Source organism: Salvelinus fontinalis, chromosome 29, assembly GCF_029448725.1.
Source record: "Salvelinus fontinalis isolate EN_2023a chromosome 29, ASM2944872v1, whole genome shotgun sequence".
Taxonomy (NCBI): Eukaryota; Metazoa; Chordata; class Actinopteri; order Salmoniformes; family Salmonidae; genus Salvelinus; species Salvelinus fontinalis.
Window position 1 is genome coordinate 33,760,364 of NC_074693.1, and position 12,845 is coordinate 33,773,208.

General features: G+C 46.3%; 1 protein-coding gene across 1 annotated transcript in view; it reads right to left on the reverse strand.

The window, feature by feature from the left end:
* Positions 1-974: 974 nt before the first annotated feature.
* The window catches only part of LOC129827858 (neuronal acetylcholine receptor subunit alpha-3-like), a 29,995-nt gene continuing 18,124 nt past the window's right edge, over positions 975-12,845 (reverse strand). The window contains exons 5-7 of the mRNA XM_055889096.1: positions 11,773-11,980; positions 10,568-11,527; positions 975-1,647 (exon numbers count right to left, since the gene is read on the reverse strand). Coding sequence (XP_055745071.1) covers positions 1,522-1,647; positions 10,568-11,527; positions 11,773-11,980 — 1,294 coding nt within the window. The 3' untranslated portion in view covers positions 975-1,521. The remainder of the gene's footprint in view (positions 1,648-10,567; positions 11,528-11,772; positions 11,981-12,845) is intronic.

A 12,845-nucleotide genomic window follows, 5' to 3' on the forward strand; every position in this document is an offset into this window, starting at 1 on the left:
GCATAGAATGGAGTCATGAGGTGTGTATAGAATGGAGTCATGAGGTGTGCATAGAATGGAGTCATGAGGTGTGCATAGAATGGAGTCATGAGGTGTGCATAGAAAGGAGTCATGAGGTGTGCATAGAATGGAGTCATGAGGTGTGCATAGAATGGAGTCATGAGGGCATTCAGGTGTGGGTGCCGCGGAAAATGTTCAGACAAACAGACAAACACAGACTCCTTCTGTTCAGGACAACCCAGGGTGTGACGCCATGTCACCTTGTAACTGTACATCAAACATAGTGATCACAAACATTGACACTGTATATGACATGGCTTTTATGATAAGGAAATGTGAATTGCACATTTGGACTCACGGGGTGTTTGGCTAGTTTGTATGACGTCAATGTCTCATCTTTCAAAATACTTTGAGTCCTGCTAATTTACAGCATTTCCCTCCCTCAGACAACAAAACATGTGCTAAAGTTGCCCAATTAGCGGGCGGGAAGTCAGCAACTCCTTGTCGCACGAGGTGCTGAAGTTCAGAACGGCTGTCAGTCAAACCCCATACAGCGCTGTGAAGCACAGAGCCTGAGCTCTGACCTCATTTAGAGCATGTCACTGCACAGCCACCGCGTTCCAATTTAGACACTTATCAGTGCCCAAATCTGCCATGTTCAACCCGTGTACTGGTACCAATGTAAAGGGCTATTCTACAGCTTACATTAGTATCTCTTTACAGTTGCTACATTTACACAGAGTGTTGTGTCAAGCCCAGTGTGAGATGCAAACATGTTATCATGATATATTTATGAGAATGATGTTAAAGTCACACGACCATGTCTGTACAGAAACCATATTCAAAATCAGCATCATAAATCATGCATAATATATATATATATATATATATATATATATATATATATATATATATATATATATATATATATATATATATATATATATATATACATATATATATATATATATATGTTGTATATACAGTATAACCTGGGCCAGGAGTATTTCCTATAGAGTTGTTCCTGGTAAGGAGATACTCCTAGCCGTAAGCATAGCACAGGATTGAAGATATTACAGATTTATATCATCAACAGATCAGTAGACTACAGTATCATAACATGTTGAGTAAGAGAGAGGCATCATCTAGTTACTCCTTCACTCAGCCACTGACCACATACAGCACAGAGCTACAGATTCTAGATCCGTTTGGCATCATGTCTAGAACGAGAACCAACTTCTCTACTGGCATAATAAATGGGTAGTAATGGCGATAGCAATTCAGTGGTCCCAACAATAGGGCCTCACAGTACATCAATGGTTACAATGAGGTTTGTTTTATAAATTGGACTGCTGTCTTTTTCATAGTTTTGCCTGCTTTCGAGACCGGAAGACAGTAGATGCCAGTTGAATAGGCAATAAGTAACGGAAGCGAGAGGGAGAGAATGTAAAAAAAGGAAAATTGGTGAGAATGAGAGGACAACGGAGACAGAAAGGCAATAAAGGAGAAAAGAGTAGTGGTTCATGTGAAGAAGCTGATGAGAGGCTGAAGAAACAGTCCCAGAGTTCCAGTGATACACACAGTCACAAACACCCACAGGAAGATCCTGTCAATCACCATGGCTACGTACTTCCAGTCATCTTCCACCTGGAGAGAAAGAGAGAGAGAGAGAGAGAGAGAGAGAGAGAGAGAGAGAGAGAGAGAGAGAGAGAGAGAGAGAGAGAGAGAGAGAATATATATATATATATAGAGAGAGAGAATAGAGAGAGAGAATATATAGAGAGAGGATAGAGAGAGAGCGAGAGAATAGAGAAAGAATATATATATAGAGAGAGAAGAGAGAGAGAATAGAGAGAGAGAGGATAGAGAGAGAGCGAGAGAATAGAGAGAGGACAGGGAAGCACACAGGTCATTGAAGTCTATTGGAAATATCGTAAGACAAAGAAGGAAAGTGATCTGAGGAAAGGGTTGAAGGTTCAAAAGGGTATTAATAAATGCACTCTCTCTCTCCTCTCTCTTTGCCTTCGACTTATTGTGAAAACACATCATTGACCTTTCTGAAAAGACTGCGAGGACCTCCGTGCTAAAAGATGTCGACGCTGTACTCACCACGATGTGCATTCCGCAAGAGAACGGGACAGACCGAGGGAAACAGAGAGAGAGAAAAATACCAGTATTCCTTGAGCCCCTATAGCGTATACTGGGATTGGGTCAGGCCAGGTGTGTATGTTTCTTGACATGCATGTGTGTTCCAGGCGCGTGCTTTTTCCTGAAGCAACCTGCTGTGGTCCACTGTAATGTCATTGGTTGTATGGCTACTCTGTGTGCATCATTTCAATACTGAACTCAGGCCTTACTAAGAAAATGTATGACCATATTAGAGACACATATTTCGCTCAGATTATACAGACCCACAAAGAATTTGAAAACAAATCCAATTTTGATAAACTCCCATATCTACTGGGTGAAATACCACAGTGTGACATCACAGCAGCAAGATTTGTGACCTGTTTCCACAAGAAAAGGTCAACCAGTGTTGAACAAACACCATTATAAATACAACCTATATTTGTGTTTATTTATTTTCCCTTTTTGTAATTTAAATATTTGCACATCATTACAACACTGTATATAGACATAATATGACATTTGAAATGTCTTTATGCTTTTGGAACTGTTGTGAGTGTAATGTTTACTGTTACATTTCTATTGTTTATTTCACTACGCACTACGCACACCTGCCTCCCTCGTTACGCTCATCAGCATTTCATTGCACTCACCTGTGAGTCACTCACTGTTGTGCAGCATGCGCCAGATGATCTAGTTACAGTATGGAATTCACAGCTAAATGATTGCCAGCTAGATTGTTAAGGCGTTCCTCCTCCTCTCCATTTTCGGAAAAGGAGGAGTATTGAGGGAACCAAGGTGCAGCGCGTTGAAATGACATGATGAATTTATTTAACAAGACAAAACGGACTATACTTGAAAATGATACAAAATAACAAAACGAAAGTAGACAGACCTGAACGACTAACTTACATACAACGTGAAGAACGAAATGAACAGGAACAGACTACATGAAATGAACAAACCGTAAACAGTCCCGTATGGTGCAAACATTGACACAGACACAGGAGACAACCACCCACAAACAAACAGTGAGAAATGCCCTACCTAAATATGACTCTTAATCAGAGGCAAACGCAAACCACCTGCCTCTAATCAAGAGCCATACCAGGCAAACCAAAACCAACATAGAAACAGATAACATAGAATGCCCACCCAACCTCACGTCCTGACCAACTAACACACAAAAACTAACATAAATAGGTCAGGAACGTGACAGTACCCCCCCCACAAGGTGCGAACTCCGGACGCACCAGCACAAAGTCTAGGGGAGGGTCTGGGTGGGCATCTAACCACGGTGGTGGCTCAGGCTCCGGGCGCGGTTCCCACCCCACCATAATCCATCCTAACTTCCTCCCACAAAGAATGTCCACCCTCTTTCTTCCCCCACACAATTCTCTTAATAATATATTAAATAAGGATAACACCAGGACAGAGAGATAAATCAAGATAGAGGGATAGATAAGACTATAGAGATAGATGAAGATAGAGAGGGAGATTAGGATAGAGGGGCAACTCCGGACTGAAAGGCAGCTCCGGACAGAGAGACAGCTCTGGACTGATGGGCAGTTCTGGGTATCCAGCCTTTTCAGGCTGAAGGGCAGCTCATGGCTGACTGACGACTCTCGATGCTCATGGCTGGCTGACGGCTCTCGACGCTCATGGCAGGCTGACGGCTCTCGACGCTCATGGCAGGCTGACGGCTCTCGACGCTCATGGCAGGCTGACGGCTCTCGACGCTCATGGCAGGCTGACGGCTCTCGACGCTCATGGCAGGCTGACGGCTCTCGACGCTCATGGCAGGCTGACGGCTCTCGACGCTCATGGCAGGCTGACGGCTCACGACGCTCATGGCGCTCTGACGGCTCTGGCTGCTCATGGCTCTCTGACGGCTCTGGCTGCTCATGGCTCACTGACGGCTCTGGCTGCTCATGGCTCTTTGACGGCTCTGGCTGCTCATGGCGCTCTGACGGCTCTGGCTGCTCATGGCTCGCTGGCGGCTCTGGCAGATCCTGTCTGGTTGGCGGCTCTGGCAGATCCTGTCTGGTTGGCGACTCTGGCAGATCCTGTCTGGTTAGCGGCTCTGGCAGATCCTGTCTGGTTGGCGGCTCTGGCAGATCCTGTCTGGTTGGCGGCTCTGGCAGATCCTGTCTGGCTGACGGCTCTAGCGGCTCCTGTCTGGCTGATGGCTCTAGCGGCTCCTGTCTGGCTGACGGCTCTGTAGGCTCATGGCAGACGGGCGGCTTTGCAGGCTCATGGCAGACGGGCGGCTTTGCAGGCTCCTGGCAGACGGATGGCTCAGATGGCGCTGGGGAGACGGATGGCTCAGATGGCGCTGAGGAGACAGATGGCTCAGATGGCGCTGGGGAGACGGATGGCTCAGATGGCGCTGGGGAGACGGATGGCTCTGGCCGGATATGGCGCACTGTAGACCTGGTGCGTGGTGCCGGAACTGGAGGCACCGTGCTAATGACAAGCACCTTCCTACTAGTGCGGGGAGCAGGGACAGGGCACACTGTATTCTCAGAGCCTACTCTATCCCTGATGCGTGGTACCGGCACTGGTGACGCCGGCCTGAGGACAAGCACATCAGGATTAGTAGGGGGAGAATATACAGTGTGTACAGGGCTCTGGAGACGCACTGGTAGCTTAGTGCGTGGGGCCGGAACTGGAGGCACCGGGCTAGATACACGCACTACAGGGAGAGTGCGTGGAGGAGGAACAGGGCTCAGGATACGCACTGGTAGCCTAGTGCGTAGTGTATACACTGTAGGTACTAGGCTGGGGCGGGGAGGTGGTGCCGGAAATACCGGACCGTGGAGGCGTACTGGCTCTCTTGAGCATTTAGCCTGCCCAACCTTACCTGGTTGAATGCTCCCGGTCGCCCGACCAGTGCGGGGAGGTGGAATAACCCGCACCGGCCTATGTAGGCGAACCGGAGAAACCATGCGTAAGGCCGGTGCCATGTATGCCGGCCCGAGGAGACGCACTGGTGACCAGATGCGTTGAGCCGGCCTCATGACACCTGGCTCAATGCCCAATCTAGCCCTACCAGTGCGGGGAGGTGGAATAACCCGCACCGGGCTATGCACTCGTACAGGAGACACCGTGCGCTCTACTGCGTAACACGGCGCCTGCCCGTACTCCCGCTCTCCACGGTGAGCCTGGGAAGTGGGCGCAGGTCTCCTACCTGCCCTTGGCCCACTACCCTTTAGCCCCCCCCCCAAGAAATTTTTGGGAGTTACTCACGGGCTTTTTCGGCTTCCGTGCCAGACGCGTTCCCTCATAGCTCCGGTTCCTCTCTCCGGTAGCCTCCGCTCTCCTCAGTGCCTCCAGCTGTTCCCATGGGAGGCGATCTCTACCAGCTAGGATCTCCTCCCATGTGTAGACACCCTTTCCGTCCAAAACATCGTCCCATGTCCATTGCTCCCTCTTTTCCTGTCCCTTTCTCCTTTGACTCCGCTGCTTGGCTCTGGGTTGGTGGGTGGTTCTGTTAAGACGTTCCTCCTCCTCTCCATTTTCGGAAAAGGAGGAGTATTGAGGGAACCAAGGTGCAGCGCGTTGAAATGACATGATGAATTTATTTAACAAGACAAAACGGACTATACTTGAAAATGATACAAAATAACAAAACGAAAGTAGACAGACCTGAACGACTAACTTACATACAACGTGAAGAACGAAATGAACAGGAACAGACTACATGAAATGAACAAACCGTAAACAGTCCCGTATGGTGCAAACATTGACACAGACACAGGAGACAACCACCCACAAACAAACAGTGAGAAATGCCCTACCTAAATATGACTCTTAATCAGAGGCAAACGCAAACCACCTGCCTCTAATCAAGAGCCATACCAGGCAAACCAAAACCAACATAGAAACAGATAACATAGAATGCCCACCCAACCTCACGTCCTGACCAACTAACACACAAAAACTAACATAAATAGGTCAGGAACGTGACATAGATATCTTATAACTATTAAGTTAAATGTCTAAAATGTGTTAAATGCTCTGTAGTTGTGCATTTGGTTTGCTAATTAGTAGCTAGTTAGCTATCTAGCTAAGTGGTTAGCTTCTTCCAAAATCAAGCATTCACTTGGTAACAGCAGAGAATCCCCTCCTGAAGAGCCTTGCTGGCTAATATTTGATTTGTGCAGAAAACTATGAGTAGCATTTTTGAGTTACTTGTATGCTTGTATAGTTTAGGTCAGAAACTGTAGAAAAAGTTAGCAATGAGCTTGTTCGCATTTAGTTAGCATTCTCTATGGGATTGTACATGTACTTGTTAGCATTGCTAACCTTCAGATTACAGAGTGTGGTTTGGAAACAGTGCCCCTTGTGTTCAGTGACGTTATTACCGAATATGCCGGTATGACACAAGGTCAGTATGAAGGTATGACAATCTGGATACGGCCTAGTGTGTGTGTGTGTGTGTGTGTGTGTGTGTGTGTGTGTGTGTGTGTGTGTGTGTGTGTGTGTGTGTGTGTGTGTGTGTGTGTGTGTGTGTGTGTGTGTGTGTGTGTGTGTGTGTGCATGGCTGTGGAATTTCAAGAATGCATGACCCAGCACATTTGGTAATTCCATTTAGCTGAAGTCCAATAACTGCTTGTATTTTATATACCACTTATACTGGACAAGCTGCAAGAGGGTGAAGGACTATTAGGAATGTAATCCAAAATCTCAACTCACAAAGAATTACACTGCAGAGCATTTCTCTGTAGTTACTGTGTAATAACTTGGTAATAACCAATAACTGAAGAACAGATAACTCTGTAATAACTATGTAATAACCAATAACTGAAGAACAGGTAACTCTGTAATAACTATGTAATAACCAATAACTGAAGAACAGATAACTCTGTAATAACTATGTAATAACCAATAACTGAAGAACAGGTAACTCTGTAATAACTATGTAATAACCAATAGCTGAAGAACAGATAACTCTAATAACGAGGTAATAACCAATAACTTTAATTGCTGTTTGATCTGGCTTTGGGATTTAGCGTTTTTACCAGCATCTTGGTTTTGTTTTCGCCCCAACGTTTTTCGTTCAGCTTTTCGCTTTGGACGTTTTTTCCTGTTTCCCCATGCACCTGTCTGGTTGAACACCACCTCTCCTACTCAGCTTCCCAACAAAAGCTTCTCCCATTGCCTGCTGCACTGCTCCTTGGATCCCACCTGGTGATCTGCTCCCTGTCTGCTCTGGCTTGTCTCCTGCTGTCTGGTACAGGTTCCCCTGCCACAGAGTGTTCTGAACACTGATGTTAAACTTTCTGGTTATAAACTTTTTCGGCAAGACTGATCTTCCAAAGGTGGTGGAGTAGCAATCTTTACCAAGAAACACCGTCAGTGCTCGGTTGTCTCCACCAAGTCTATTAGATTTTCTGGCTTTAAGCATAACATGCTGACCAGACCGGACACGTCGCGTGCGCGAGCGTCGCAAAATAAATTTAGAAACCCATGTTATTAAATTATTGCACCCACACTGCTTGCGCGCGCCAAGGAGCATCTGCGACACCAAGGGCTAAAATAGATGTCGTTCCTATTTCTGACGCAGATCGCGCTGCAAGTCCTGCCTCTCCCATCTCCTCATTGGTTTATAGAAGCAGGTACCCAAGTGCCATCTCCTCATTGGTTTATAGAAGCAGGTACCCAAGTGCCATCTCCTCATTGGTTATACCCACGTGGGTGATAGAAAGACGAAAACTGTTTTGTCGGTAGTCGTGGTAATACAATGAAAGTTTAGATGCGATCACCATATAATTTAAATGATGAAAAAGCCTGGAAGGAGGAGAGATGAATAGAAACGATTCGGTTGGCCGTTTTATATGTGGGTTAATTGTCGGAGTAGAGATCCTTGTCCATTTCAGGTAAAATAACAACTCAAGGTTTATATCCCAGGACAAATTAGCTAGCAACAGCAAGCTAGCTAAACAGGACAAATTAACGTTAGCTAGCAAGTGCAAGCTAACTAGCTAAAATACCATACATGTGTAATGCTTTTCGACCTGTCCCCAAATGAATGTCATTTGTTCAGAGTTTGTTTTGATATTTTAACCTGCGTGTCGTGATCGCGTTTGGTGTGGGGGGTCAAAATACATTTATGCACGATAGCACACAATGGCGCACACGCGCAGCCGGTTTGGGCAAGGTGTTAAGCTTTTAAATAACTCTTTGTTGACTGTTACTGGGTGTTAACGTCCTCCATCAGCACCGGCCTGTACCCTACCTGCCCTAAGCTCTCTCCTGGCCCCTTACACTAAGTCTGAATTTGTCCTGCTAGGTGACCTAAACTGGGAAATGCTTAAAACCCCCTAACCAAGTCTAAAAACAATGGGACTCCCTAAATCTCTCCCAGATTATTAATAATCCCACAAAGTAAAACTCCAAACACCCAGAAAAAGCTACTCTCCTTGATGTTATCCTCACAAATAATCCTGATAGGTATCAGTCTGTTGTTTTCTGTAATGACCTTTCTGTTCGACAGTGATCTTGCAGAGTTACTCCACCTCAAGGACACTGTTGGGTGAAGGGCTTGGGCACACAAATATTCAGGTTCACTGGCTATCGTTCAGGGAAATTAGAAATAAGTGCACTCAAGCTATCTGGAAGGGCAAAGTTAGTTACTTTAAGGAGCAGTTCTATCTCTGTGGGTCTAACCCCAAGAAGTTCTGGAAAACGGTGAAAGACCTGGAGAATAAACCCTCCTCCTCACAGCTGCCCATGTCCCTTAAAGTTGATGATGTGGTTGTTATTGACAAGAAGCACATGGATGAGCTCTTTAATCACCACTTCATTAAGTCAGGACTTCTATTTGGCTCAGCCATGCCTCCTTGCCCGTCCAACACTTCCTCATCTCCCACCCCTTCTAATGTGACTAGCCCTGATGCTCCTCCCTCTTTTTCTCCTGCCCCGCTACACAGCTTCTCCCTACAGGCGGTCACTGAGTCTGAGGACCTAAATGAGTTCTTTAAATTTGACCCCGAAAAAACATCTGGGTCAGATGGTTTGTGTCCTTTCTTCTTTTAGGTTACAGCCCCTATCTCTCGCCTTTTTAACTCTGCCTCTCCTCTCTGGGGAGGTTCCCAGTGCTTGGAAGGGAGCCATGGTGCATCAGGCTGATCCTAACTTTGATTTGATTTAAACTGTTATAGGCCAATTTCTATCTTGCCCTGTTTATCAAAAGTGTTGGAAAAACTTGACTGTCTTTCTTTATGTCTATAGTATTCTCTCTGGTATGCAATCTGGTTTCTGCTCAGGTTGTGGATGTGTCACTGCAACCTTAAAGGTCCTAAATGATGTCACCGCTGCCCTTGATTCTAAGCAATGCTGCTATTTTGATAGACTTTGCTAAAGCTTTTGATACGGTAGACCATTCCATTATTGTGGGTGGCTAAAGACTATTGGTGTCTCTGACGGGGTTTTGGCCTGGTTTGCTAACTACCTCTCTCAAAGACTGCAGTGTATGAAGTCAGAACACCTGCTGTCTCAGCCACTGCCTGTCACCAAAGGAGCACCCCAAGGCTCGATCCTAGGTCCCACACTCTTCTCAAATTACATCAACAACATAGCTCAGGCAATAGGAGACTCTCTCATCCATTTATATGCAGATGATACAGTCTTATACAGCTGGCCCCTCCCTGGATTTTGTGTTAAATGCTCTACAACAAATCTTTCTTAGTGTCCAACAAGCTTTCTCTGCCCTTAACCTTGTTCTGAATACCTCCATGCGGCTCGGTAAGAAGGAAGCTGTTAAGACCCCCAAAAGGTCGCCGAAGCACACACATCCCTGGGTCGATCCTCTTTTCAGTTTGCTGCAGCTAGTGGCTGGAAAGAGCTGCAAAATACAGTCGAACTGGACCGTTTTATCTCCATCTCTACATTCAAAGACTGAATCATGGGAACTCTTACTGACACTTGTGGCTGCTTCGAGTGACATATCGTTGTCTCTACCTGTTCGTACCATGTTTGTGTTGCTATCATGTTGTGCTGCTACCATGTTGTGCTGCTACCATGTTGTGCTGCTACCGTGTTGTTTTCATGTTGTGTTGCTGCCATGCTGTGTTTCATGTGTTGCTGCCATGCTGTGTTGTTGTTTTAGGACTCTCTTTATGTAGTGTAGTGGTGTCTCTCTTGTCGTAATGTGTGTTTTGCCCTACTTTTACATTTTTATCCCAGCCCCCTTCCCCGCAAGAGGCCTTTTGCCTCTTGGTAGGCCGTCATTGTAAACAAGAATTTGTTCTTAATTGGCTTGCCTAGTTAAATAAAGGTTAAATAAAAATTGACCAAATTTAAAGAACAGGTAACTCTGTAATAACAATGTAATATCCAATAACTCAAGCACAGATAACTCTGTAATAACGATGTAATAACCACAAGGAAGAGAATTTCACACTGTAAAACAATGTAATAACCCAAAGCGTCCTACCTCTTTGGCCTTGTTGCGTGTTCTCATGTTCTCAGCGATGTACTTGACACTCTCGATGGCCTCTTTGATATCTGGTGACACCACGGAGAAGGCCACCACTGCGTTGACGTTGGGCGGGCTGCTGAGCGCTCGGGGCAGTTTGGATGGGTGCGGATCAGAGGGGGCAAGAGGGGGCGCCACCGGGGGTATGGTGGGGATGGGCACCTCTTTCCCCTTACAGGGAAAATTCGGCTTGTTCTGCACTTCGCCGTACTCCACACAGTTCATCGCCCCCGCCTGCCCTGTTTCGGCGCTGACCGCACCCCCGTCCACCTGCACACACCCGCCCCCTATTCCTCCCCCAATACTGTTCTTCCTCTTCTTCCCCGTTCCACTCGCTCCTCCTCCTACACCCCCATCTCCAATACTCCCACCTCCTGTTCCATCTCCTCTCCCACTCCCCAAGGAGGAGGGGCAGCCCTGGTCTACAGGCCTCCTCATGAGCAGCACCTTGGGCAGCAACCCCAGGAACACAGACCGGACCCAGGCCGGCATGGTGTGGGTCATAGGTGTACGGTAGTGGACGTTCAGCACAAACACGGTGATGACGATGGAGAGGGTGACGAAGATCATGGTGAAGAGGAGGTACTCCCCGATGAGGGGGATGACCAGAGACGTAGACGGGATGGTCTCGGTGATGACCAGGAGGAACACAGTGAGGGACAGGAGGACAGAGATACAGAGGGTCACCTTCTCTCCACAGTCAGAGGGGAGGTAGAAGACGAGGACAGTGAGGAAGGAGATGAGGAGACAGGGGATGATGAGGTTGATGGTGTAGAAGAGAGGCAGGCGTCTGATATAGAAAGAGTAGGTGATGTCTGGGTAGATCTCCTCACAGCAGTTGTACTTGATGTCGTGTTTGTAGCCCGGCGCGTCGATAATCTCCCACTCGCCACTCTCCCAGAAGTCCTTGAGGTTCACCTATAGGGAGATAATAGTATGTCAACCATAAAGCAGAGCCAAATGAGTTCTATCCTAGAAGGAGAAAAAGAGGGCTTCGACTGAGATTACGTCATAAAAAACACCAGGAAGTAATTACGGTTGAAATTGACTAAGAAAACCATAAAGCCACATTGAATTAGCCAACAAATATAACCCATTCATTTAATGTGGCTAACTAGCTAGCAAACGAGTTATTAAACTAACTAACCAGTGGGATTACTGACCTTTGACCCTATGAGCACTAGGTCAATCTTTGCCTTGTCGTAGGTCCAGGAGCCAAACTTCATGGAGCAGTTCTGGTAGTCGAAGGGGAAGTAGGTGATGTCCATGGGGCAGGAGGATTTAAAGATGGCGGGGGGGATCCAGGTGATCGTGCCGTCAAACTTCAGCAGAGCTTTGGTCTTGTCCTCAACCAGGAAATCTCCCACAGCACTGAAGAGAGGGGAGATATGATAGCGTAGCATTTAGCACTGATGGCAACAAAAAAAACTGAAGAGAAGAAAATGGGTGATGGTTAGCATAGCATGTACCAGTGATGGCAAAAAAAACACCCCCACAACTGGAGAGGAGACAATGGGTGATGGTTAGCCTAGCATTTATCAGTGATGACTAAAAAAACACAGACAGAACTGGAGAGGAGACAGTGGGTGATGGTTAGCCTAGCATTTATCAGTGATGGCAAAAAAAAAACGCAGACAGAACTGGAGAGGAGACAGTGGGTGATGGTTAGCCTATAATTTATGAGTGATGGCTAAAAAAACACAGACAGAACTGTAGAGGAGATAATGGGTGATGGTTAGCCTAGCATTTATCAGTGATGGCTAAAAAAACACAGACAGAACTGGAGAGGAGACAGTGGGTGATGGTTAGCCTATCATTTATCAGTGATGGCTAAAAAGAAAAAAAGACAGAACTGGAGAGGAGATCATGGGTGATGGTTAGCGTAGCATTTATCAGTGATGGCTAAAAAAACACAGACAGAACTGGAGAGGAGATAACGGGTGATGGTTAGCCTAGCATTTATCAGTGATGGCTAAAAAAACTCAGACAGAACTGGAGAGGAGACAGTGGGTGATGGTTAGCCTATCATTTATCAGTGGTGGCTAAAAAGAAAAAAAGACAGAACTGGAGAGGAGATAACGGGTGATGGTTAGCCTAGCATTTATCAGTGATGGCTAAAAAAACACAGACAGAACTGGAGAGGAGATAACGGGTGATGGTTAGCCTAGCATTTATCAGTGATGGCTAAAAAAACACAGACAGAACTGGAGAGGAGATAACGGGTGATGGTTAGCCT